General features: G+C 38.5%; 1 protein-coding gene across 1 annotated transcript in view; it reads left to right on the top strand.

The window, feature by feature from the left end:
- The window catches only part of AHI1 (Abelson helper integration site 1), a 240,372-nt gene that overhangs the window by 138,885 nt on the left and 74,201 nt on the right, over nt 1-27,286 (top strand). Inside the window, exon 22 of the mRNA XM_052645614.1 lies at nt 10,887-10,942. Coding sequence (XP_052501574.1) covers nt 10,887-10,942 — 56 coding nt within the window. The remainder of the gene's footprint in view (nt 1-10,886; nt 10,943-27,286) is intronic.

Raw genomic sequence — 27,286 nt, 5'->3', positions numbered from 1 at the left:
TATCATCCTGAGTTTTCTTTATCAGTGCTTTATAGTTTATAGAGTGTAGATCTTTTACTTCCTTGGTTAAGTTTATTCCTAGGTATTTTATTCGTTGTGATGCAATTTTAAATGTCATTATTTTCTTGCTTTCTCTTTCTGATAGTTCATTGTTGTTGTTGTTGTTGTTGTTTAGTCACCAAGTCATGTCCAGCTCTTCACGACCTCATGGACTGCAGCACACCAGGCATCCCTGTCCCTCACCATCTCCTGGAGTTTGCCCAAGTTGATGTCCTTGAATCGGTGATGCCATCCAACCATCTCATCCTCTGTCACCTTCTTCTCCTTCTGCCTTCAATCTTTCCCATGAGGGTCTTTTCCAGTATGTCAGCTGTTCGCATCAGGTGGCCAAAGCATTGGAGCTTCAGCTTCAGCATCAGTCCTTCCAAAGAGTATTCAGGGTTGATTTCCTTTAAGAGTAACTGGTTTGATCTCCTTGCTTTCCAAGGGAATCTCAAGAGTCTTCTCTAGCACCACAGTTTGAAAGCATCAGTTCTTCAGTTGATTACTACAGTATGGAAAATCAACAGATTTCTGTATGTTATTATATCCTGCAACTTTACTGAATTCATTAATTAGTTCTAATAGTTTTGGGTGGAGACTTTAGGATTTTCTGTTTATAATATCATGTCATATGCAAATGGTGACAGTTTTACTTCTTGCCTTCCAATTTGGATGCCTTTTATTTCTTTTCCTTTCTTTTGCTTTTTCTCTTTTGTTTGATTGCTGTACCTAAGACTTCCAGGTGAGGTGAAGTCGCTCAGTCGTGTCTGACTCTTTGCGACCCTGTGGACTAGCACCTACCAGGCTCCTCCATCCATGGGATTCTCCAGGCAAGAATACTGGAGTGGGTTGCCATTTCCTTCTCCACGGGATCTTCTCGACCGAGGGATCGAACCCAGGTCTCCCACGTCGGAGGCAGACGCTTTAACCTCTGAGCCACCAGGGAAGCCCAAGACTTCCAATACAATGATAAATAGAAGTAGTAAGAGTGGGCATCCTTGTCCTGTTTCTGATTTTAGAGGGAAAGCTTTTAGCTCATCACCATTGAGTATAATGTTAGCTGTAGGTTTATCATAAATGGCCTTTATTATATTGGAATATGTTCCCTCCCATGTGGCACAGTGGTAAGAATCCATCTGCCAGTGCAGCAGACACAAGAGATGCAAGTTCAACCCCTGCATCTGGAAAGATCCCTTGGCGTAGGAAATGGCAGCCAACTCCAGTATTCTTGCCTGAAAAATGCCATGGACAGAGAAGCCTGGTGGGCTACAGTCCACAGGGTTGCAGAGTCAGACATGACTGACCAACTGGCCATACACAGACACACACTAATTTTGATGAGAGTTTTTATCATGAATGGTTGTTGAATTTTGTTTTTCTTTTTGCTATTCTGATCGGATGATTTGCATTGTTCTAGCTTTCAGATCATTTATGCATTCTTCTATACTACCTTGTCTGCCGTTAATTCTTTCAAGTATGTTTTTCATTTCAGTTATTGTATTCTTTAGTTCTGACTGGTTCTTTTTTATGATTTCTAGTTCTTTGTTAAAATTCTCACTTGTTCATCTATTCTTTCCCAAGTTCAGTTAGTATTCTTATTACTAATAATTTGAACTCTTTTTCTGGTAAATTATCTGTTTCATTAGTTGTTCTTTCAGGGTTTTTTTATCTTGTTCATTCACTTGAAATAAAAACGTCTGTCCTATTTTGCTTAACTTGCTATGTCTGTATGAAATTAGGTGAGACAGTTAACCATTACAGTCTTGAAGTCTTGAAGAGGTGTTCTTGGATGCAAGCATCCTATGTACTATGTTTGTGCCCACTGGCTTTGATGTTAGACTTGGATCTGAAAGGAGCAAGGGCTGTGCTTTGCCATAGGGTATAGCAGCATCTGTCACCTTGGTGGGAACTGGGGCTAGAGATACAGGGGCTAGAGCTAGAGTCACATGTGAGCATGGGCTTCTCCTTTGCTCAGTGGGCATCACCACCGTATCAAGAGTGGGGATGGGTCCCAAGGTTATGGAACAGAAGCCCTAAGGGGCAGATCTGAGCTTATTCTATTTCAAGTACATTCTCCCCACTACTGGCAATGGCACCTTCTCCCCGGAAAAGAGCAGTGCTGGAGCAACAGGAGCCAAAGCAGACATCCACTGCCCCAGGCTTGGGCACGTGGTGGGATGGTCACGGGACACCAGTCAGAGCTCCAGACCACGCCTGATCTGCTGCCTTCGCGAGTGTCAGCCACGGTCGCCTGCACCTGTTCACATGTGTGTCGGGTCCAGGCCAGCTCCGTCCCGCCCAAGAGACCACTGTCCTCAACATGAGCACCTCTGAAAGCTGCACCAGACAAAAGGGGCTGGAGCAGGCATCCGCGGTGGGCTGGGTCAAGCGCTGAGGCAGTTGTGAGCCCTGGGCGGTTTCAGTCGGGTTCCTCTGCCTTTTTCAGGGAGTAAACACAGAAGCGCATACTCTTCTTGAGTGAAGCCTCAATTTCTTACAGTCCTCCTGTGAGTCCCACTGGTTTTCAAACTCTGCTAAGGGGATTCATCTTCCTGATTTTGAACCTAGAGGTGGGATGCCCAATACATGGTTCAAACCTCTTACTCTGCAGGGAGGATCTTTGAGTCGCTGACATCCCCCTCCTCTTCTGTGTCCCCTCCTTGGGGCACAGGTTCCAACCTGACTGCTTCTCCTCCCTTCCTCTGCAAATCTGTATGATCTTTCTTTACAGGCTTGGGTGTAGAAAACCAGTCTCTGGTTTTCTTTCAATGAGAATACTCCACGTGTAGATGTTTTTTTGAGGTGTTCATTGGCAGAGGTGAACTCAGCATCCTTCCGCTCTGCCAGGTTGATCTCCTTCTGGCTCGGATATTTTAAACATTAAACTCAAAATAATCATCCTGAATATATACAATTATGTTTAGTGTTCGGTATGCCAGGTACAGTTTGAAGTATGTTTTATATTAATTAGCTAGTTGAATCCTCCCATCAGCCAGTGAGCTTCCCGTGTACTGAACGAGGAAATGAAGGCATAGAGTGGATAAATAACTTGCCCAGTTATCAGATATATCACATACCTGATCATTGCAAGAGCCAGTCTTTCTCTGAATCACAGAATAGCTCCAGAGTCAGAATGTAGTATACTAATAAATTGTCTTTTAGAATGGATTTTTTTCCTAATTGTAAAGAAACAAAATGTAATAGTAGAGAATTATAAGAAACTCATATCTCTGAATGGGACAGTGATTTTCCCAGAAAGTTATTATTTTTAATAAACATAGTAGATTCATTGAGTGGAGCTATCAACATGTAAAATATAGTACATTCACGCGTTAATTGTGAAGTTTTCTCTCATTTTTAGGAAGGTGTTGTAATCAATCCAGAGTGAGTGTTTTGATTTTTTGTTGGCTCTTTGTTTTAAATAATTCCAAGAAATTTTTTCAGTAAAAATTTTAAGCCTGTTTACTCTGCTTATATGGAATACTTTATAATTTTCAAAACCATTGAAAACTTGCTTGCCTACTTAAAGTCTATGAAGAGCCTACAATCCTTTCTCAAACTTCATTTTGAAATATTTTAAAACCACAGAAAGGTGGAAAAAAATAGGTAAAATGAAACTTGATTTGCATCTTCTGTTTTAAAACCTCATTCATGTATCTGCCAAAAAGAAGGATATTATTTTAAATAACCATAGTTTCATCATCTGGAGAAGGCAATGGCAGCCCACTCCAGTACTCTTGCCTGGGAAACCCCATGGACAGAGGAGCCTGGTAGGCTGCAGTCCATGGGGTTGCTATGAGTCAGACACAACTGAGCGACTTCACTTTCACTTTTCACTGTCATGCACTGGAGAAGGAAATGGCAACCCACTCCAGTATTCTTGCCTGGAGAATCCCAGGGACTGGTGGGCTGCCGTCTATGGGGTCACACAGAGTCGGACACAACTGACATGATTTATCAGCAGTTTCACACATCTGGGAAAATTAATGTACTATAATATCATTTAATAAGCAGTTCATATTCAGATTTTCCTAATTATGCCTAAGATGTCTTAAGTAATTTTTTAAATTTACTTACCTATTTCATATAACATCTAGTCCAGATTAGCACTTACATTGGTCATCATTTCATTATAGTCTTATTTAATCTCAGGTCATCTAGAACCTCTTTTTGTTTCTTTGTTTTTCATGAGTTTAACTTTTCAAAGAATCTGCCCAAGCCAGTTATCCTATACAATGTCCACCATTTTGATTTTGTCTTGATTAAATCCAGGCAATACCTTTTTTGACAAGAATACTGTGAGTGGCATGCCTTCTTACATCATTGTCCTACTACTGGGTTGCTATATTTAGGCTTGCATCTTTTTCTGAATATTTTAATATATCCTGTTAGTCTATGTGTCTATTCATGTGTCATCCCCACATTGCTTTAATTACAGAGGCTTTTATAATATATATTGATAGTATTTTTTTTTCAATTATTGCTTTCCCCCACCCCCGCCCAGATTTTTCTAGCTATTCTTGCATGTTCTTCTATATTTTTATTTTATTTATTCATCTTGGCCTCACAGCTCTGCATGCAGAATCTTAGTTCCTGGCCAAGGATCAAACCTGTGTCCCCTGCCGTGGAAGTACAGAGCCCTAACCACTGGACCATCAGGGAATTCCCTATTCTGTATGAATTTTAGAATCGACTTGTCTAGTGCTAGGGTAAAAACTTTTTTACTGAAATCACCTTAAATTCATGTGCTGTTACATTGTCTTAGAACAAGGGATGTCTTTCCATTTGTTTAAGACTACGTTTATGTATTTTAGAACTGCTCTAACATTTTCTTCATACTGTTTTCTCTGGAGAAGGAAATGGCACCCCACTCCAGTATTCTTGCCTGGAGAATCCCATGGACGGAGAAGCCTGGTGGGCTACAGTCCACGGGGTCGCAAAGAGTCGGGCATGACTGAGCGACACCACTTTCACTTTTTTGGTATTTATTCTGGTGTTTTCTCTGTTATGATAATCTTGTAAATGGGATATTCTTTTTCACTGTATCTTCTCATTGGTTGTTTGAATATATAAAGAGTATTGATTTTGTATATTAAATTTCATATAGTGCTGACTCTCTGCTCTATTAGTTCTGTTACTGGCTCTGTTTTAGCATTGGTTCTTTTGGACTTTTTGGATGTGAATTGTATCATCTGAGTAACAGTTTTACTTCTTTTCCACTTCTTGAGAAGGGCCTGCAGTTTCCATAGGGACATCTTTATATTAAATTTGGCAAGAAAGATCTTTGCCTTTTTAAACTGGTGTATTTTACTGGAATATAATAAATTGTATTTCATTTTCTCCTAGCCATAGATAATCAAAGCATAATTCTCCCTCTGCCCTATGTAGAGATTAATGGCAATTTCCATAATTCAGTTAGGATGATAGTTCTAGCAAAAAAAAAACAACCAACTGTTTAGAAGTCTTCATAGAAGGGAAGGAGAGGTTCTCCTGTCCTCAGTGTGGTGTCTTGTGCTTGATGGGCTGCCCATAATCATTTGGTGATGATACATAAGATTGCTGGAAATATGTTCTGACTTTAGAATGTGACGTTTATTCCTGCCTGCTTTGTTTTTGCAATAAATCCAGTCATATTTTTCCTTCTTTCCTTTGATCATGGTCCTGACTTGAAGGTTGATAGAGTTTAAGGAAACTAAAGAATATATAATTCTGCTATTGGAATCAGTCAAGTACGAGTGGTATGAAACGTCATGTCCTGATTTTCCACGAAGTAAAATACCTAAAACATCTCTAGAAGCATAAAATTTCTTTATTATCTTTCTAGGGTATATTAATGTCTGGAAAATCAGGAAAAATTTTAAGTGATACTTTTCAGTTTTACAGTAGGTAAGGAAGTAGTACCTTTAAAAAGGTAACTAACCTTTTCAAAAAGAGTTCTAGAACATCAATTCAAACATTCTGATGACTAATGTACACAGTTAACACCACATTGTAGAATTTTAAGCCAGTGGCATAGCTTAATTCATTCGGTTAACGTTTGAGTTAACTCTTAAGCACCTTCTGTGTTTCAAGCGGTTGGACCAGGCCCAATGGATAGAAAAATGAATTAAATCAGATCCTGACCACAGGGTCTAAACAAACACACAAATGGATCTGGAGGGCATGTGACTTAAATACCTGGGTTTCAGCAATTGTACTGCTGCTCCTTGTTTTTGTACCCCATCTTCAGATTTGCTCTCTCAAAGCAGCTGTTTCTTCTCTTTAAAATGGGGTTATCTTTGTTGTTTATTAGTTAACTTTGTTAAAATTCTTAATAGTTGTCAAGTGTTGTTTTGTTTTGTTTTTTTAATTTAAGGGATTCTCTAATTTTCCCATTGTTATCAGTGGCACTATTAGTTGACTTCCCTGGTGGCTCAGATGGTAAAGAATTTGCCTGCAAGGCAGGAGACCTTGATTCAACCCTTGGGTTGAGAAGATCCTCTGGACAAGGAAATGGCTACCCACTCCAGTATTTGGCTAGCCGCTCCAGTATTCTTGCCTGAAGAATTCCACGGACAGAGGAGCCTGGAAGGCTACAGCCCATGGGGTCGCAGAGTTGCTCAGATGACTAAGCGACTTTTACATTCACCAGTTGTGTAGGGTTATTTGCTGCTTCCCTGGTAGCTCAGCTAGTGAAGAATCCTCCTGCAATGCAGGAGACCCCGGTTCGATTCCTGGGTCAGGAAGATCCCTTGGAGAAGGGAAGGGCTACCCATTCCAGTAATCTGGCCTGGAGAATTCCATGGACTGTATAGTCCATGGGGTTGCAAAGAGTCGGACATGACTGAGCGACTTTCACTTTCAGTTCAGTTCAGTCACTCAGTGGTGTCCAACTCTTTGTGACCCCATGGACTGCAGCATGCCAGGCCTCCCTGTCCATCACCAACTCCCGGAGTTTATTCAAACTCAGGTCCATTGAGTCAGTGATGCCATGCAACCATCTCATCCTCTGTCATCCCCTTCTCCCCCCGTCTTCAATCTTTCCCAGCATCAGGGTCTTTTCAAATGAGTCAATTCTTTGCATCAGGTGGCCAAAGAATTAGTTTAGCATTTCAACTTCAACATCAGTCCTTCCAGGGAATATTCAGTACTGATTTCCTTTAGGATGGACTGGTTGGATCTCCTTGCAGTCCAAGGGACTCTCAAGAGTCTTCTCTAACACCACAGTTCAAAAGCATCAATTGTTCAGCACTCAGCTTTCTTTATAGTCCAACTCTCACATCCATACATGACTACTGGAAAAACCATGGCCTTGACTAGCAGACCTTTCTTGGCAAAGTAAAGTCTCTGCTTTTTAATATGCTGTCTGGGTTGGTCATAACTTTTCTTCCAAGGAGCAAACGTCTTTTAATTTCACGGCTGCGGTCACCATCTGCAGTGATTTTGGAGCCCCCCAAAAGATAAAGTCAGCCCCTGTTTCCACTGTTTCCCCATCTATTTGCCATGAAGTGATGGGACCGGATGCTATGATCTAAGTTACTGAAACTCCTTACCAGAGTTAGTTTTCTCTGCAGGCTCATGACTGTGGTCCCAGCTGTACTGCTGGATGTCTGAGCTATAGCATAACAGTGAAAGGGAACCTGTGCCACTGTTGCTGCTCTACTGAAGCACAGGAGTAAGCGTCTCCTCTCAAGTCTCATCAGTGGCAGATTCAGCCATCTCCCAGTAATTGGCCCTAGAAGCAGATTCCTCCAGGTGGATGGAGCCCTTGGTACATTTGGCCCCCTTTGAGGACCATTGCGGTCCATAGGATCTGCCAGACCCTAGGTGCACTACCAACATTAAACTGACAAAATAGCCAGTTACCCAGAGAAAAAGGGGGCAACAGAGGATGAGATGGTTCAATGGTATCACCAACTCAGTGGACATGAATTTGAGCAATCTCCAAAAGATAATAAAGGATAGGGAAGCCTAGGGTGCTGCAGTCTGTAGGGTCACAAATAATCAGGCATAACTTAATGACAACAACAACAGAGGATTTATAGCTTCTGCTGGCTGAAAGACCTCAGTGAACTCTGGAAATCCCATTTTCTGCCCACATCTTGAGAAGAGGCCTGTTTTCTGTGCACAGGTCTTTGCTCAGCACCAAAGAGGATGCAGTCCTCCCATCCCACCCCCCTGCCTGATCCGTAGGCTGTGAGATCCCAGAAAATAAACTTCATCCTCTGAGATATGTCCAGTTGTGCCATTCCTTGTGCCTTAGTCTTTGTAGGCCTCTGGAAGGGAACTAAACATGATTTCAGATTTTAAAAGCATTAAGCAAAGTGAAAAAGAAGATGCTCACCTAGAAGATTAAGTGAACGATTTTCAAAAGATAAAAATTAAGAAGGTAAAAATAAAATGAGGTGAAGAATTAAATAAAATAAAGTTTCCCAGAGAGGAATGATAAGATTCTGCAGATTAAAGGGCTTATCAAGTCCCCAAAAAGATTAATTATAACAAAGACATGCTTAGACACACCCTAGTGAAAGTAGTTAGTCTTTTTTTCAGGCCTTCAGCTGGCTTGATGAAGCCCAGTCACATTGTGGAGGGCAATCTACATTATTCAAGGTCTGCTAATTTAAATGTTGATTCCATCCAAGAAATACTTTCACAGAAACATCTGGAATGTATGACCAGATGAAAGTGAAATAAAATATAAATGTAGATATTTTAGGTAAAATTTACTTAAAATAGCAAACTATTTGGGATTGTTTTTCCTTAAGCTTATTCCTTTCTGTATATTCTCTGTTGAAAGCTTGAACAAACATGTATGATTTATTTCCAAATGATATAATTTTTGTAGGCAATCTAAATTGAAAACTAAGCTTATGTCTATAGATAATCCATTTTAAAATTCTAGTTTTCAACACATTCTTATCCTGAAGTTGAAACTGTAAAATACACATTTTTTTTCTTTGTACTTTCATAAGCTAAGGATGTAGATTTTAGGGGGTTTTAGTTTTTTTATTTTTTCCATCACTTTGAAATTACTCTCTAATTGGATAAGAAGTTTAAAATCAGTAATCAGCCAAGGCCCGTTTTATGGCAGTCAGATTATAGTAGTGAGAACACATATGTAAGATGTTGCTAATTCCTGAACCCTGTGGTATGACCACTCTCATTTAAAAGCCAGAGTGTTGTGCCACTGTTCTTAGTGGTTGCAGCTAGAGACGACTGTGAGAATGTGGGGGCTGGAGAGATGAGGATTTCACCATTAGTTCCGTATACTTCAGTGTCATTAAAGTCTTCAGTAACAGCATTATTTTAATATTTTCAAATATGTTTTACTTGGGTTTTTAAATTGTTTATTCAAGGCCAGTGTTATCTATAAGTAAAAATGTCTTTCCATCAAAATTAAAGGCACAGTTATTAATACATTTAAGACAGAGCTGTTAATTTGCTATCTAGTGTTTCTTCAAAGAAGGACACCTGTTTTACTAGACTCTTAAGGTCAGAAATCATAATTTATCCTTTATAATCTTATCTTTTTATTTTTTATATGGTTTTTTAAAAATCGGAACATAATTGCTTTACAATGTCATGTTAGTTTCTGCTGTACAACATCTTGAATCAGCCACATGTGTGCATATATCCCCTCGCTCCCACCCTCCCATTCTACCCCTCTAGGTTATCACAGAGCACTGAGCTGAGCTCCCTGTTATAATTTATCTTTTACCACTGAATTCCAAATAGCTACTTAAAACTGTAATAAGTATTAGTTGAGTGGATAAAGAGAGTATAATAGTTTATACTTCACTGGCTAACAGTAGATATTAAAAATATTTTTTAAATGAAACAAATTATTTTTTAAATCATGTTTAAATCACTTTGTTCATTTTGAACACACTCTTGCAAAAGTGATCAAAAGCTATTTCTTTGTGTTCATCTCACTTATTTGTTGTCCTTAAAGAAAATGAGTTGAAGGCCTACAGATGAGAGTATCAAGTGTTTTGTTTCAGCTAGGAATTGTGCTATTTGCTATTGACAGTACTTTGCAATTCTCACTTCTAAGCTGCTCTGCATGACAGCTTTTAGCATTATTTAAACAAACTATTAAACTCCTCTCATGTTGGTTTGCTGACTGAGATTGAAAAGTAAATGAGAGCCACACCTGCGTTCATTTTAAACTTGACCTTGACTTTGAACCAGTATCTTTACAGATGAGATGCAGTATGTTACATCCTTAGAAGATGTTTATTACAAAGGAAGGTAGTAGAGGACAGTGGGAACAAAAAGATAAATCTATGCATGATAAAATGATTTTTCTCAAGGTTAGCAGTCTATATTGTCATTTTAAAGGAGAGAATGAAGGGAACTTTTTTTCTTCAAGTACCTCTGTGGTGATTGAATAAATAGCTGACTATCATAGTAGGAAGTCAGATGATCAAAGGGAAATTTGAATAGATTTATTTATTCTTTTTGAGAAAATAAGAAAGTGATTCTTTTCATAGACTTTTCATATTTCTCTATGAAAACTTGATGACCTCAAGACAGAAGCAAAACTTTGATCTAAGAAATGCAGCAGAGGAAGATAATGGTATAATTTTTGAGCTGAGAACAGTAAGGACACATCTTGTGCTATTGCTGTATGACAGCTGAATGGGGAAATTGGCTTTGCTCTCCTTAAGTCAGGTCTCTTAGTTAACTAAACTCTCCAACTGTTTCTGACCAGAGAATTCATGATGCCACTTTAAAGGATTCTGCCATCCAAACGAGGTTTTTTCCTTGTAAGCTGTAGGAGTTATGTCTTGCTGACATAAATGTTTTTAAAATAAAATGTTTAGGTGTAATAAGCAAATATTCACAATCTTTTCATTTCACAGGGATTATGAGCATAGAAAGAAAGCCTTGTAACCACCGTGCAGATACAGCACCAACGGTAAGGCAGTCTGTTTCTACATTGCTAAAACTGTTAAGAAGGCACGAAATGATGCTGGTTGTAGTGACACGAAATGTCATTGTAGAAAACTCTTGTAACCTACCTTTTGCCAAGAGTTCTATCTCTTTAAAAATTAACCTTAATGAAGAAAAACTACCAATTTTTGCTAAGATACAGGAAAGTAAGATGCTCTATCAATTTTATAAGTACTTATTTATATTAGTGTTATGATAGAATGGTTTTTAATTTAAGAAGCTTTATACTTTTGATAAAGTACTTAACATCTTTATGCAAATTGATTTACACCCTTGTGAAAATGAGCGTTATTTTGTGCACTAGCATCATGATTTTTAGAGTGAATGTTTTGTAATAGTGAAAGTAGGCCATTATGCTTCATTTCTCCTGTAGATTACTATGCTTTATTACTATAGAAGTGAAATCTAATCTTTTACCCCTCTTCTATTATGACCAGACAACAAAAGACGTTTGATAATTATGGTGTCTATTTACTATATTAAAAAGAATTATAGAAGATAGTATTGAAGAAAGACAATTAAATTTCCCTTTTAATCACTGTACATAGTATTTGTATGTATGAAATATACAGCAGTTGCTGGTTCCCACTTCAAAGATTTATATAAAATAGACTAGAGTGTATCTCTTACTAAACACATTATTGTTTCTTATCCTTTTGATATAATAAATCTTTCAAGTACTCCATACAATTCAGCATTTCCTATTGTGAGGAAAGCTTTACTAAAATACCATTTTTAAGAAAATAAGAAAGTATTAAGCTGTATTTTATTGATAATCAATATTTTTCTCACAGACAAATTGATTCCATTGTCTGTTTGTAATAAATCCATATAATGGATTCAGCATGTTTGGTAACTTAATATGTGGGACTTCAGAAAAGACTGGTGTTTGAGGAATTAATCATCAGCATAATCATGAAAAGTACATGCGCATAGTGTGTTCCGCTTATCCTTTAGTGAGTATGCTAAAACAATTCATTATGTAAATTTTATTCATTAATATTAAAAATAGAAGGCTATAGCAGCCAGTTACTCAAAACCCCCTTCTTCAGTAGGAGCAAGGAAATGGGTTGAGAAGGGCTCACAGTAGGCAAAAAAAAGATGGCAGCAGCAAGAACTAGAGGCACCAGATCACTGTATCGAACAATGCTACTTTTGCCCTTTGCGTCTAAAATATTGGGAATAAGAAAATGGTGTTTTAGCCATATTTGTAGATACATCATCAGTCTGGAATGAGAGATGCTGACACCACAGCTGATTCTACCAAACTGAAGAACATTTAATAAAACTAGACCCTGTGGGATGAACAATGAGGAATGAACATTGTGAAATTAGCCAGTACCTACCATGGTGCTGGCATATTTAGGACATGGTCTGTTGATTGAACTTAAAGATTAAAATGGGTCATGGACTGAAAAGAAAAAAAAGGCGGCTAGCAACTGTAGAAAATTATTATTTTAAGCTGTTTGAATAATCCACTCATTTGGTTATATACTTCTGAAACTTATTTTATCCCTGTAGGCTGCTCTGCAGCACCGTGTTTACACTTCTAGGTGTTTTGTACATTTTGGAACTCAGAAAAGTGCAACCTGGAAGATGTTTTTGTCTCACTCTGTAGGCTGATGGGAGATTCCCATGTTAATGAAATGATAATAGAACCAAATATTCATGAACTCCTGAGAAATAATGATAGTACCATTTGCAGAAATGCCCTAATCTCAAAATGACACCAGTGAATTAGGAACAAAATCGAATGCATAATGGTTTAGATATTGTGGGTCTTTGATTATGTTCGCCCAGTTGGATTATTAAATGGTGGCTCCTAATATATTAATAACATATATATTCTGTGTAGTCAATAAGTTTGAAAATACTTCATTTATACAGACACTCTCCAAACACTCATTACTTCTCCAGGTTCGATTTGAGCCAGTCTTCCATCTCTTTCTGAGCTCTTCTCCTCCTGTCTCTCTTTGGCAAATTAAGCTTTCTTCTCTTGCCCACAGTTCCACGGCTTGCTGCCTTACCAAAGTTACCCTTGGCCCTTTCTCCATAAGTGCTAAACAGAATCACAACTCTGTTCATTACCCAATCTCTTCTGGGCCCCAGGGTAGGTAAAGTCTAATTTTCATAGAAATATAATTTTACCTAATTTCCATCCTTTGTATCAGTGTGCCCTTATTTTCCCTAAAGAGTTTAAGAGAAGAAAATATTTAGAGATAAAAGAAATAAGAAAAAGTCTGTCTGAAAATTTAACAAAATGTGATACATATAAGTTCAAACTTTTCAGCCAGTACTGGCTGAAAAGGAGAGATACTCCTTGTGCCTGGGGAAAAAAGTAAAGGGGAAATGGGCTAGGATTTCAGAATGGCTGAGGCTCTAACTGACCTTTGGTCTCATACCTAGCCACCAGTTTCTAGCCAACCTCTCTACGTTTTCTCTTCATCCAAGTACTACCATGAAATGGCTGGGGTCTAAGAGGGTGCTAGATGCTAGGTATGACTATTCAGCAAGGGAAGGAAACAAGACTTTCTCAGGCCTCCTTGAAGGAGAAAAATGTGTTTCTTAATGTTTCAAGTTGGAATGAACCTTTCTGTAAATACATGGTTACAGAGAACCTGTAACCAGGTTGATCCTGTAGCCTTATAGTGGGATGCACTATAAGTGGGATGCACCTATATTAAGTGAATATAGGTTAGCCTAAGAATAAAACCCCTTTTGTCCTTTGATTCTGTATTCTTTCTCACTCAATTTACTCATTTCCTTTTTCCACTTATTACATGAATTTTAATTTACTTAGATTTTTTTTTTCTTTTTGACATGCATAATACCGTATCTGTGTTTGGCGGTGTCTTGGTGTCTTCGATACAAAGTAAAACAGAATGTCCCCTAATGGCATGACCTTGTCCACCAAGAAGAATCAAACCTCTCTTCTTCACTGACTATAATCACTACTTTTCTTTTCTTTTTTTTTGCATTCAGAGTTCTGCATTTTTTCATATCCAGGAGTATATTTTCAAGTTATTTTTTTTCAAGAAATATAAATTGAAAGTTATATTACCTCAATCTGCATATTTTAAAATATCTCTCATTTGTCTTTGTACAAGACAGCTTGCCAGGGGTTTTAGTCCTTTTCCCTTCAAAACACTTGGAAACTGATCATCTTAAGATACCTTCTGTCATTTAGTATCTTGGGAGACAGTAAATATCAGTATGATAGTTATCCCTTTGTATAGGTAGTCTGTTTTGCCTGTTCACTTACTACAGATTTTTTTGTATTTTCTTTATACCGAATATCTTAGCTCAGATTTGATGCATAAACATGTGGCTTTCTTTTCACTGATTTTTGGCCTGAATGGTATTCACTCAGATATGTTAGGTTACTATTATAGGAAAAGCAAATAAGACATGATACAATCATAATATTAAGATCATTGTTATTGTTTAGTCGCCAAGTCATGTCCAACTCTTTTGCAACCCCATGGACTGGAGCCCTGCCAGACTCCTCTGTCCATGGGCTTTGCCAGGCAAGAATACTGGAGTGGGTTACCATTCCCTTCTCCAGATCATCCCGATCCCAGCTCAAACCCGAGCCTCCTGCATTGGCAGGCAGATTCTTTACTACTGAGCCACCTGGGAAACCCTAATATTAGTTTATGTGAAAATAATTAGATCATGCCACTTTAAGAGCTAGTTGCTGCACCTGCTTATAGCCTATAGCAAGTTAAGGATAATATCAAACTCAGATTAATCAGAGGTCATTGTCCGAACTCTGAAAGGCAGGTGTAAAAGTTAGTTAATAGTTAAATCAGCATAGGCTTGAGTCCCTATGTTACTTTAAAGTCCCATAGTTACTTTAAATAAAGGACTTATTTGCAAACCAAAGAGAAATAGCAACTAGCATAAGGAAGTCTTCCACCCACATGTTTGGTCTTTTCTTATTGTAAGTTGTTACATGAGAAACATGGTTAAAACCTACCTGCCCTTTAATGTACAGTCATATGCACAGCAGTTCCCGTAGCTTTTCCTATTTTCTGGTGGAATTAAAACATGGTAAACCATGTTGAACGTATAAAGAATTTTTAGTGATTTGAGGAAAACTGTTTTTGAATCTCTTCCAGTGAAAACAGGTAAGATAAAATTCAAATAACATCAACATGGCCTATTGTAGTCAATCATTTTTGTAAAGTTTCTCCTGAGACGTGAAAGTATTAGTCTAGTCGCTCAGTGGTGTCCAACTCTTTGCAACCCCATGGACTGTAGCCCACCAGGCTTCTCTGTCCATGAGATTCTCCAGGCAAGAGTACTGGAGGATCTTCTCCATGTAATCTTCCCTACCTAGGGATCAACCCCAGGTCTCATGCATTGCAGGCAGATTCTTTACTGTCTGAGCCTCCAGAGAAGCCCAAAACTTCTGTTCATACATTCCAAACATGTAATGCTAATACTATTTCTTTTTTTAAATTTATTCAGTGATCTCACAACCTCCATTAATGAGAACCACTTTTCTTTTAACAGGGATTTTTTTGTCCATTTACAAAATTACAGCTTATGTTTTTGTAGAAGTCTGCACATCTACCACGAGTTGAAACAAACTCCAGGCTGTCTCATAAGAATTACACCAGTTATAGAACACTGTTGCCATCTGTCTAAGTGTTGCATAAATTATTAAGAATTAAAATATTCTAGCTTGATTGGAAATTTAAATGTTGATTCGTTTTTCTTCATTGTTGTAAGACCAATTTAACAAGCTATTCATTTATTCCGCAGTTAAACTCCCTCTAGGTTTTCTAAGAGTTTGATTGATAAACTTTCATTACATGATTTTTCATCAGTGGTTAACTTTACTGTGTTTTAGAGTATTTTCCTATTCTGAAAATATATCTGGGATATTTGCAGTGTTGCTTGCCCTTAACAGTACACTTGTTAATAAATATACATACAAATTAAACTTTTTTCTGGGCCTCTTTTGGATTATATGATTATGGTTTGTATGATATTAATTCTACAACATTTTGAGTTGTTTTTGTTGTTAGATTATTATCATTGTTTATCTCACTCTGTGTTCACAAGATTGCTACATATTGCATTATCACATATTAGCTTAATATACTTTATACATATGTTTACATAAAATATGTCTTTCACATTTTAACATACTGTCAGAGGCAGCTTGTTTATAGATAAATACATGAGTTCAAGTGAAATGTCTTTGATCCAAAGAAGCACTTTATTTTCTCTAATCTATAGAATTTTCCAGGAATTCATAGTATGTAAACTACGGTGAATGTGCCCCTATAAAACTCATAAAATATAGCCTATGGCCAATCTCTTCCTGAAGGTAATTGCAGGGTGGAGAGGGAACTGATAAACTGTAAGCTTTTATAACTTAAGTCATAAAAGAATCTGTTTTCACTTATCAATAAAGTAGCAATTCAGAGCAATTCTATTGAAATTCAAGTGTAAGTCCAAAATAGGTTTCTCCAAAGACCACTTGTGAGTTGTCTATAACATTTTTCTTAAGTATCTGCATGTTTTTCTCCAGACATTGTAGATTATGAAGCTTATGTTGATTTTTCCCATTAGCATACTCTACTGACATCTGTTTTTATCAGATTTTTTCCCAAATCTCTTTTGACTTTGCTAAATTCCTCTACCTGACAAAGTTTTAAAATTCTGAAAGTGTCATATTCCTGGAGAACTGTCATACAACAGTGGCATAATAGGAATTTATTTCCTAAACCATCAACAAACATTAGGTATACAGTACCCATAGAACAGTACAATACCAAGTGCTGGGTGGTTGTGAGAGTTGTATGGGGGAAAGTAGCAATGTAGAAAAGTATAAACATGTTTTGTGTCTCTGAGTAACTCTTGGTCTAATTTGAAAGTGAAGTGAGATCAAAGTGTTAGTTGCTCAGTCGTGTCCAACTCTGCAATTCCATGGACTGTAGCCCACCAGGCTCCTCTGTCCATGGAATTCTCCAGGCAAGAATACTAGAATGGGTGTCCGTTCCCTTCTGTAGGGAATCTTCCCAACCCAGGGATTGAACTCAAGCCTCCTGCTCTGCAGGCAAATTCTTTACTGTCTGAGCAACCAGGAAGGCCTGTAAGCAGTTAAACCTCAACACATGAATTGAATATAAGTTCAGAGCAATGAATACAGATGTCATGTCACTAAGGCAGCTTGTACTCAAGTATAGGAATATGGTATGGGATTTGAGTGCCGTAGGAATTCCCAGGGCTTGAGTGGTTTGGGAAGGCTATTTAGAGTAGGAAGGTGCTTAACTGAATCATAAAGGAAATATGGGATTTTTAAAAGGAGTAGGATACCGGAGTAACAGTGTGACTGAAGATAGAAGGAGAAGGAAGGTACACAGTTTATAGATGGAGACAGTTGGCATGAAGCAGAGCTTTTCAGAACTCTTCTTAATCAGAGATAGATTAAGAAAAGGTAATTGGGGCATGATTTATCAAGATCATTGGATATTAGACAAAGAATTGAGACTTATCAGTATAAGCAACAGTAAGGCATCTGAGCATGAGAATAATATGACCAAAGGGTGATTTTTTTTTTTAATTAAAATAAAAGCACACATGAAATTGTAGGTGGTGGAGACCAGAAGAAAGTAGGTGCTCTGTGAATCTGTTATAATCCACTTTCCAAGGTGTTAAGGATCTGAATAAGGAAGGAACAGTGGAAATGGAAATAGAAGTATGCTTATAAGAAATATTTGGAAACTTAGAGTCAATGATGGAAACTCAAAAGAAAAGAGGTAACATAGACAGACATAGGTTACTGAGAGAATGATGGCTGTTAACAGATTTTTTTAAAATAGGGATACAGGATGATGTTTAGAGAAGAGTAGATTCTGTATTAGACGTGTTAAATTTCACATAACCATAGGCCATGTACAAGTAGAAATGTTCAGTAGAGAACTGAAAATATAGGCTTGGACCTCAGAAAAGAGGATGAGTTTGAAGATCTGCATTTGTTCTGATTGAGAGAGCCACACTGCACAGCTCTGGGCTCCAGAAGGGAGGTCCAGTGGTCAGAGGGCCCAGGCCTCAGTTGTGGGAATCCCATGCATCATCATGGATAGGGAGCAAGCAGACTCTTCACAACAGGTGTCCAAAGGCCTCGTCCTGGAAGGAGGCAGATATCCAGTCTTTAGAAAAAGCTCGGTCAGAAACCAGTCTGTTGCTACTCATCTCCCAAGTTTGTTCTCCACAGAGTTATTTATCTATCCAAGGCATTGGTGGTGGTGTTTAGTTGAGAAATTGTGTCCAACTCTTTGTAACCCCATGGACTGTAGTCTGCCCACGCCCCGCTGTCCATGGGATTGTCCAGGCAAGAATATTGGAGTGGGTTGCCATTTCCTTCTCCAGGGGTTCTTCCCTAGCCAGGGATTGAACCCACGTCTCCTGCATTGACAGGAGGATTCTTTACCACTGAGCCATCAGAGAAGCCCATATCCAAGGCATAAATATGATCATATGTTAAAGGTCTTGGGGTGCACCCCATCTCCAACCAGTTGAAGGCCAAGCTATGTAGCATGTGATTTGAAGCCTTTTGCTACCTTTTTAGACTTACTTCCAGCTTTTTCCTCATGCTCACGCTGACTGCTCTGAGCTACTTTTAGATCCCTAAACATGTCCAGGTCTCTTGCAGTGAGGAGTAATTCTAGAAGAGGGCTTAGAGAACACTGAGTCCAGACCAGATGTCCTGGCTTGAAGTCCTGCTATGGCCACTTTTACTCCATGTGACTTCAGACAAGATTCTTTATCTCTTTATCTGCAAGTGAGGGTAATACCTACTTCAAGGATCGTTGTGAGGAATGAATGAGTTGAGACACATTCCACTCAATATGTTTCTGTATAACAGATATTGAATATTATTTCATCACAGGAGATGGCCAGATAATAAGAACAAGACCATGTCCCAAACCTAAAGTCAAGAATCCAAGGGAGGACCCCAGAGTCCCAGCTAGAGCTGGGAAACCAAGAGCAAGGAAATCTGATAAATGTTGCCTCAAAGGCCTACCTGTGTCTTGATCAACCTCTTTTCTTTTTCTCTTTTCATTTTTTAAAGTTCTTTATGTATGTATGTATTTATTTGCATGTTGTGGCTTTTTCTGGCAGTTAATGCAGAAATCCAGTTACACCAGGACACAAACATATAAACTAGAACTGTCTTGGGCAATCCTAAATGTGTGAGCACCTTGTCCATCCATTCTGTAAGTCATAGCAGCCAGAGTGATCTTTCTAAAATGAGAATCAGAATGGATTATCCTCCTTTTTAACACTCCTCAATAACTTCCTCTTACATGTAGAATAAACCCCAGATCCTTTCCTGGGGCTTACAGGGCCTTGCATGATTTGGTCTCTGCCTACCTCTTCAGCATCAACTTATGATATTCTCTGCTCTGAGTTTCTGGAACACAGCCAGCCTTACTCACACTCACCTATCAGCCTTGAACATTTGGCCTTTCTGCCAGGAATATACACACCCTTTGGCATAATGGGCTTTTTCTTTAGATCCCTGTAAATGTCAGGCGTTCAGAGGATCTTCCTTCAGCACTCTATCTGAAGTAGATATTCCCCACTTAGTCTTTCTTATTGCACTTTTTTCCCCTTCTTAATGCTTATCTCAATTTGTAATTTTTTTGTTCAGTTATTTTCATGTTTATCTTTTTGTCTTCCTCAGTCAAATGGATGTAAATTTCCTGAAAGTAGGGGCCATGTCTGTTTTCATCACCGTTTCTTACAGATTGTCAGCATATACAGTTTACATGAGTAAAGGCTGAAACTATAGAAATAAGTGCAAAAAGCTAGACTAGACCTCAGGGGTGTCCTTATTCAGAAGGTTGGAAAAAGCCCCGTGGAAGACAGAGAAGAGAGACATAGCAAGTCAGGAATCGTGTAGCATCTTGGAAGCCAGGGGACTCTAAACAGAGAGTGTTTTTGTGCTGTCATGGGTAGTCAGAAATGTTTGGGAGATTGGGAGCAGAATGGAAGCATGATAAACTGGAAGCAGTTTGGGAAACTGTCTTGAGAGGAGGATGGAAAATGCAATAGCAATTAACATAGCCTTGTGTGTATATTGTTGACTTACACAAAAGAAAGCAATGTTGTGTCAAAGGGCTGCCGTGAAAGGAACCTATGTAGAACTATTTAGTAAATGTTTCTTTTTCCATGTTTCTTTTTCCACATTCTTCAAAAGTGAAAAGTTAAGGTTTTATATTCATGCAACATTATTACTTTAAAAACATTTCTCAGAGGAAAGGAAAAATCCAGGAACCTCAATGGAGAGAAAGATGCAGACTGTATTTTGGCATTTGGCAAAGGAGTAGTGTGATGGCAGCTGTAGCAAGATTCCTTTATTGTGTTGTTCAGTCACTAAGTCAAGTCCAACCCCATGGGCTGCAGCACACCAGACTTCCCTGTCCTTCACTGTCTTCTGGAGTTTGCTTAAACTCATGTCCATTGAGTTGAGTGATGCCTTACTAAGTACTTAAAACTTTTCTAGTTGGTAAAATGAGGATGTTTGAAGAAGCTGATCTTTTAGGTATACTTCTGGGTCTTTTTTATCTGTTCTTACTGTTCCAAGAAAACATATTAAAGAAGAAAATCTAAGCAAATTTCTGATAGTCATCACTTGAATAATCACTGATCATTTCTCTCATTCTTTCTGTTCTCAGGACTCAGAATTCACCCATTTACTATATATCTATAATATATACATAGAACTCAGTTGTGTCCACTGAATTGACTGACAAGTGCGCATCACCACCATTGCTACTAGAAATTTCATGCTGCTTAATTAATGGACGTGGGTTAGTTGTCTTTCGTAGATCGAAAACCTAAGTCCTTTCACTACCAACCAAATCTCTCCACTTTCACGAGCCCAGTGCTTGGTGAAATGATGCCAAGCAGTAGGATATGGTGTTCAGATAACTGTTTAACTCAGCAGGGGTTGGAGAGTATGTGCAGTACAGAAGGGAGAAGAAGGGACACTGGTCCTGCTGCCTGGGGCTCTACTGAAAGAGCACCCCGTAATCTATTTTGCCCTTTTCAGTCACTGACTATCTTTCCTGTACGAATAAAAACATGTTCAGTTATATAAACTGGTAGAACTTGAGGAATCGGCTCATCAAAACTATGAATCAAGAATAATTCAAAAGTACATAAATCTTCTAAAACAGTACATCCAAAGCATTAAAAAAAAAAAAAAGAAAACTAAAATGAAAATCTTTCTTTCCATTTTAGATTCTAGCTGAAGTACTTTCTTAGTTAAGCTAGTGAGATATCTAGAAGTGTGAACACATGGTTCCCTTGAGACCTGACTCCAGAGGAATTATTTTGGTCATATTTTTTCCCCCTGAAAACAGCAAAAAGAGCAAGTGCTGGAAAGGAGTCTGTTCCCTTGGGAACTTAAACTGGGAAGACAGGAAGACAGGAGCCAGAAGGCAGGAGCTCTATTAAATGCCATAAGGGGAGGTGGCGATATGCCCCACTCGAAACATTTGCTACGCCCTCTAACCTGTTTCTTTGGAGTAGTACTTACTGTCACTATAAGTGCAGTCTGTGTTTCTGTAAAACAAATTAGCCAACGTGCAGTTAGTAAATAGACGAACGATGTCAATAAGATTGCAGAAGACTTTGTCCTGCATGGTTTAAGTTCACAGCCATCAAAGGCAGGCTTTTCTCATAACCAAATGAAAAGACTGAGTAATTTTAGAAAAAAAGCTGAAATGCCTTTTGCTAATAGCTGATTTAGTAGCTTCAATAGCTGCTAGTACAAATGAAGAAGCTGCAAAAAACGTTTCCCCTAATTTCAGAAAAATCGTTTTGTTTGAGAGATGAAGAAATCTAAAACCTGTTTGGGTTTTTAATTTTGATTAACTGGTCTCTACTGAAAGTAAATTTTTTCATGGACCTGACTTAACAGTAATGCTGGGTGCAGATACCAGCAGAGGTTTAATACTATATTAGTGCTTTGATTAGAATTGTTAGTTTCTATCAGCACTCTAGTTATAAGTTCCATAGATTTTAAGTAGTCTGTAACAACTGCATTTTTCATAAGCCTCATTCTACAGAATGCAAGGCTTTATAGCAGAAAGGCCTATAAAAATTATGGAATTTTGTCTCCCCTAATAAAATGTGAACACCACTAAAAGAGAGGTTTTCCATGTTCTTGTTCAGCACTACAATATGAGAACTGTCAAATGCGTTACACGTGGTATCACTAGCTATTATTTATATTACTAGTGTTCATAATGATCCCAAACCTCCAAGACTATTCATCATAATTATACATGTATTGACTACTTACTGTGTTGCCAGTGTATCTTTAAATTTACTTTCTTTTCATCTGTGTAATTCTTCAATAAGTATTATTATCCCTTATTATTATCCCAATTTCATAAATTACAAGTCTGAGGCACTGAAAAGATAAGTGTCTTCCCTGCTGCTGCTGCTGCTGCTGCTGCTAAGTCGCTTCAGTCGTGTCCAACTCTGTGCAACCCCATAGATGGCAGCCCTAGGGTCACATAAATAGTAAATATAGAGCCAGGAATTTCTTTTTCCTTTTAGTTAACATGTTACCTAAGAGCCTCTGGAGTTCATATTTGCCAGAGACTGCACTGTTTGCTAATAGTGGGATATTTTGATGAAAGCATTGCAGTGTTTCTAATCTCTACACGTTTTTAGCCATTTAGCTTCAACATATGAGAAGGATGTATCACTGGTTACTAAAAAAAAAAAAAAATTGTCCCCTTGCTTGTGGATACATTCTTTCCTGGAAAACAAAAATTACTTCTACTTTAGAAACTCTATGTTTTCGTTAATTACTCAAGTTTTGTGCTTTACTACAAAAGATTAGTATCTTGATTTTGCTTTGCTTCTAGATCATTACAGAACAAGTCAGTTTCCTCTTCTATAAACATGGCTCTTGAGATTCTTGGGCGTGTCTGTCTTATCTTGACTTTTTAAAGATAGTTCCATCCACTTAATCCCACTTCACCTATACTGAATCCATCTAGTTTGTTCATATTCTTTAGAAAGTGGCATCCAGAACTGAACTTATTCTAGCTGTGATATGAAAAAGAGTGATATTTTGGGTTTCTGTCATCTGGATACTGTGTTTGATATTGATTTTAAAAATTTACCGTCAAACCTGTCTTCCCATTATTTACCTGTCTGTCCCTCAGTATGCCCATCTCTTGAAAGGAGGTAATAATAGCACCCACCTCAGTGGGTGGTGCTGTTCACAGTACTGAGCTCAGTACTGTCTAGCTCACAGTAATCTCTCAGCTTTCCACTATTATTGTTTAGCCCTAAGTGCTGTGGTCCATTTATCCTTGTTGAATTTCAGCAGTTTATTTTTTACTCACTATCCTTTTGAATCCTGATTATTTTTTTCAGCCGGGGTCACTCCTCAACTCTGTAACATGAGCAGATTTTGTAATGCCCTTTGTTAACTGTCTTTATTCATAACATTAGAAAAATATTGACCAACCAAACAAAATCAAAAAGGCAAAATTTTCTTTATCTATGGTCAGTTAAAGTTTTTATTTATCAACAAAATGCCATATAAATCAAAGCCATTTTGCTTGGGGGATCAGATCAGTTCAATTTAGTCACTCAGTCGTGTCCAACTGTTCGCGACCCCATGAATTGCAGCATGCCAGGCCTCCCTGTCCATCACCAACTCCTGGAGTTCATTCAAAGTCATGTCCATCAAGTCAGTGATGCCATCCAGCCATCTCATCTTCTGTTGTCCCCTTCTCCTCCTGCCCCCAATCCCTCCCAGCATCAGGGCCTTTTCCAGTGAGTCAACTCTTCGCATGAAGTGGCCAAAGTACTGGAGTTTCAGCTTTAGCATCATTCCTTCCAAAGAAATCCCAGGGCTGATCTCCTTCAGAATGGACTGGTTGGATCTCCTTGCAGTCCAAGGGACTCTCAAGAGTCTTCTCCAACACCACAGTTCAAAAGCATCAATTCTTCGGTGCTCAGCCTTCTTCACAGTCCAACTCTCACATCCATACGTGACCACTGGAAAAACCATAGCCTTGACTAGACGGACCTTAGTTACTGTTTAAAAGCAGTTTCAGTGTAACATTGCATTGTCCTTTTGCAAAACATTTACTTACCTGTCTATTAAAATAAGATTTAGTGATTACTGGAAACTTCCCTTTTAATCAATATAAAATTTGATCCCCGTAAGGAAGCTTTCAGTTCAGTTCAGTTGCTCAGTCGTGTCCGACTTTTTGTGAGCCCATGAATCACAGCATGCCAGGCCTCCCTGTCCATCACCAACTCCCGGAGTTCACTCAGACTCACGTCCATCGAGTCCGTGATGCCATCCAGCCATCTCATCCTCTGTCATCCCGTTCTCCTGCCTCCAGTCCCTCCCAGCATCAGAGTCTTTTCCAATGAGTCAACTCTTCGCATGAGGTGGACAAAGTGCTGGAGTTTCAGCTTCAGCATCATTCCTTCCGAAGAAACCCCAGGGCTGATCTCCTTCAGAATGGACTGGTTGGATCAACATATTATATAACTGAAACCAAAACTTGAGTCGATCATGCTATAAAATGAAGCAATTACCTAGAAAAAAATTTCAGACTTATCATTTTTGGGGGGTATTGTTTTCTATTTGGGGAAAATTTAATCATAAGTTATCAAACTAGTCCTCTGTGTTTTCTGCCTAGATGGACATTTGCTATCTCCCACTGCTCATCTTCCACAGATTCTTGCATCACCTTGATAAACATACATGAGTTCACCAGGTTTTTTCTTCCTGTGATGCCCTTTATCCTCCCAGTTTCTCAGTGTCCCCAGAGATCAGTCGTCCAAGAATGCAGACACCTTTTGTTGTAACCACATTATTGGGTCACCCGTTAGCTTGATACATAAAGATTAAGTAGATAAGCCCCTAGAGGGATTGAAACTTCTTGTTCTGTGTTTTTAATTAAACTTTATAAAATTTTCTCGTCACCATATCTTGGCCTGGTAATGTGGTGACATGAGCAGACTTCTCTTAAGGGCACTTTTTGGATTCAAAGCTTTTTTGACAAACCGGGAAATAAATTTCCTTTTCAGAAATGGAGTTGGAGTTCATAGATCTGTATTTTGTTTGGAAAATATGATTATATTTAAAGTACTACAGAAATATTTTACTGCAAAATACCATTGCTGTTTGATAAAGAACTTTAGGAGTTGAGTAATAACAACCGTACCTAACATTTGTTGGGCACTCACTGTGTACCAGTCACTATGGAAAATGTTTTATGTAGGTTGCTTCATGAATGTCATAATTCTGTAAGATAAAAGCATTATCGTCATCATCATCATCATCATTTGCCAGTAGAGAAACTGAAACACAAAAGGCCTTTAAGAGTCTTCTGGAAACATTTTAATTGAATGCATTAATGCACTGTGGTAGATGAGCCAAAAATATTAACTCCCTAAGAGCAGAATCATTTTATACTATTAAACCATCACACTCAAATGTCAGTCAATGGCACAAAGTAGATTCTGTGGAAAGTGGAAGCAGCTCAGGTAATATTAGCAGCAATTAACACCTGTAAAAATAATTTTTAAGGTTTTAAAACCCTGCTCTGTAGTGTGTATTATCTCATCCTATCTTAGTGTCATCACTGTAGCTTGTAATGGCATTAGACAGGGGTGGTAACGAAGAGAATAGACAGCTGAGCAGTACTGATAGAACTGACCAGAAAGACAGCTAAGAAGAGTAGGACTTTGAGGATAGGAAAGAGCCAAATACAGATTCCTCCCTCTTCATCATCTACCATGGATGTTACCTACGAAAGCCAATTGCAAACTTTGTTTCTTGGAAAACATCCCATCTACCCATCAAGAAGTTTTAATCAGATATGATTTGAGGTTAGTGGATAGGGCCTTAGATTTCCTCAGAATAGTGGCACTTCAGTTCTCATAGCTGTGGGGTGGGTTAAAGACACATAAGTAACGAGAGTAATCTGGATGTGAGAAGGGGATCTTGGGGTTTGGTGGGAAGAAAGGGGCCCAGAAGCTGTGGTTTTTCTAGTGCACTGGCAGAGTCACCTGTGACCTTGAGAAAGGAAATTAACAAACACCTGCTATGCTTCAAACTATGCTACCCGCATGCCACAGACAGCTGTTTGAAGAACCGGACTAAAAAGAACAGGAATGAAAAGGTAATCGCCCAAGAATGAGGTGATTGGACTTTTTCCTTCTTCCTTGAGACCTACTTTTAAAACTCAAGTGTCAGCTGGTACTTAAGCATGAATGACTCCTTAGTTGATGTTTCTAATCTTAATTATTCTTTTCTTTCTCCATTCTACTAGAAGATCTTTATAATAAATATATAGGCTGTTAACCATTTGGTAACCAAAGAACCTGAAAATGAGTACAGCTCAATAAAATTACCACCTTCCTTGGGACTTATTTAGGTCATAACTGAATGGTCTAGTAGTTTTCCCTACTTTCTTCAATTTAAGTCTGGATGAAGCACAAGCTGGAATCAAGTTTGTCAGGCAAAATATCAATAACCTCAGATATGCAGGTGACACCACACTTATGGCAGAAAACGAAGAACTAAAGAGCCTCTTGATAAAAGTGAAAGAGGAGAGTAAAAAATGTTGGCTTAAAACTCAACATTCAGAAAACTAAGATCATGGCATCTGGTCCCATCAGTTCATGGCAAATAGATGGGGAAACAATGGAAACAGTGACAGACTTTAGTTTTTTGGGCTCCAAAATCACTGCAAATGGTGACTGCAGCCATGAAATTAAAAGATGCTTGTTCTTTGGAAGGAAAGTTATTAAAAAGCAGAGACGTTACTTTGCCGACAAAGGTCCATCTAGTCAAAGCTATGGTTTTTCCAGTAGTCATGTATGGATGTCTTCTTTGGACTATAAAGAAAGCAGAGCACCAAAGAATTGATGTTTTTGAACTGTGGTGTTGGAGAAGACTCTTGAGAGTTCCTTGGACTGCAAAGAGATCCAGCCAGTCCATCCTAAAGGAAATCAGTCTTAAATATTAATTGGAAGGACTGATGCTGAAGCTGAAACTCTAATACTTTCGCCACCTGATTCGAAGAACTGACTCATCTGAAAAGACCCTGATGCTGGGAGAGATTGAAGATGGGAGAAGAAGGGGATGACAGAGGATGAGATGGTTGTCCAACTCAGTCATGTCTGACTCAATGGACATGAATTTGAGTAAGCTCCAGGAGTTGGTGATGAACAGGGAAGCCTGGCTTGTTGCAGTCCATGGGGTCACAAAGAGTCCCACATGACTGAG

The sequence above is a fragment of the Budorcas taxicolor genome, chromosome 9 (genome assembly GCF_023091745.1).
Source record: "Budorcas taxicolor isolate Tak-1 chromosome 9, Takin1.1, whole genome shotgun sequence".
Lineage (NCBI taxonomy): Eukaryota > Metazoa > Chordata > Mammalia > Artiodactyla > Bovidae > Budorcas > Budorcas taxicolor.
Note: the sequence above shows the minus strand (reverse complement) of the source record. Positions and strands in the feature narration are given on the sequence as shown.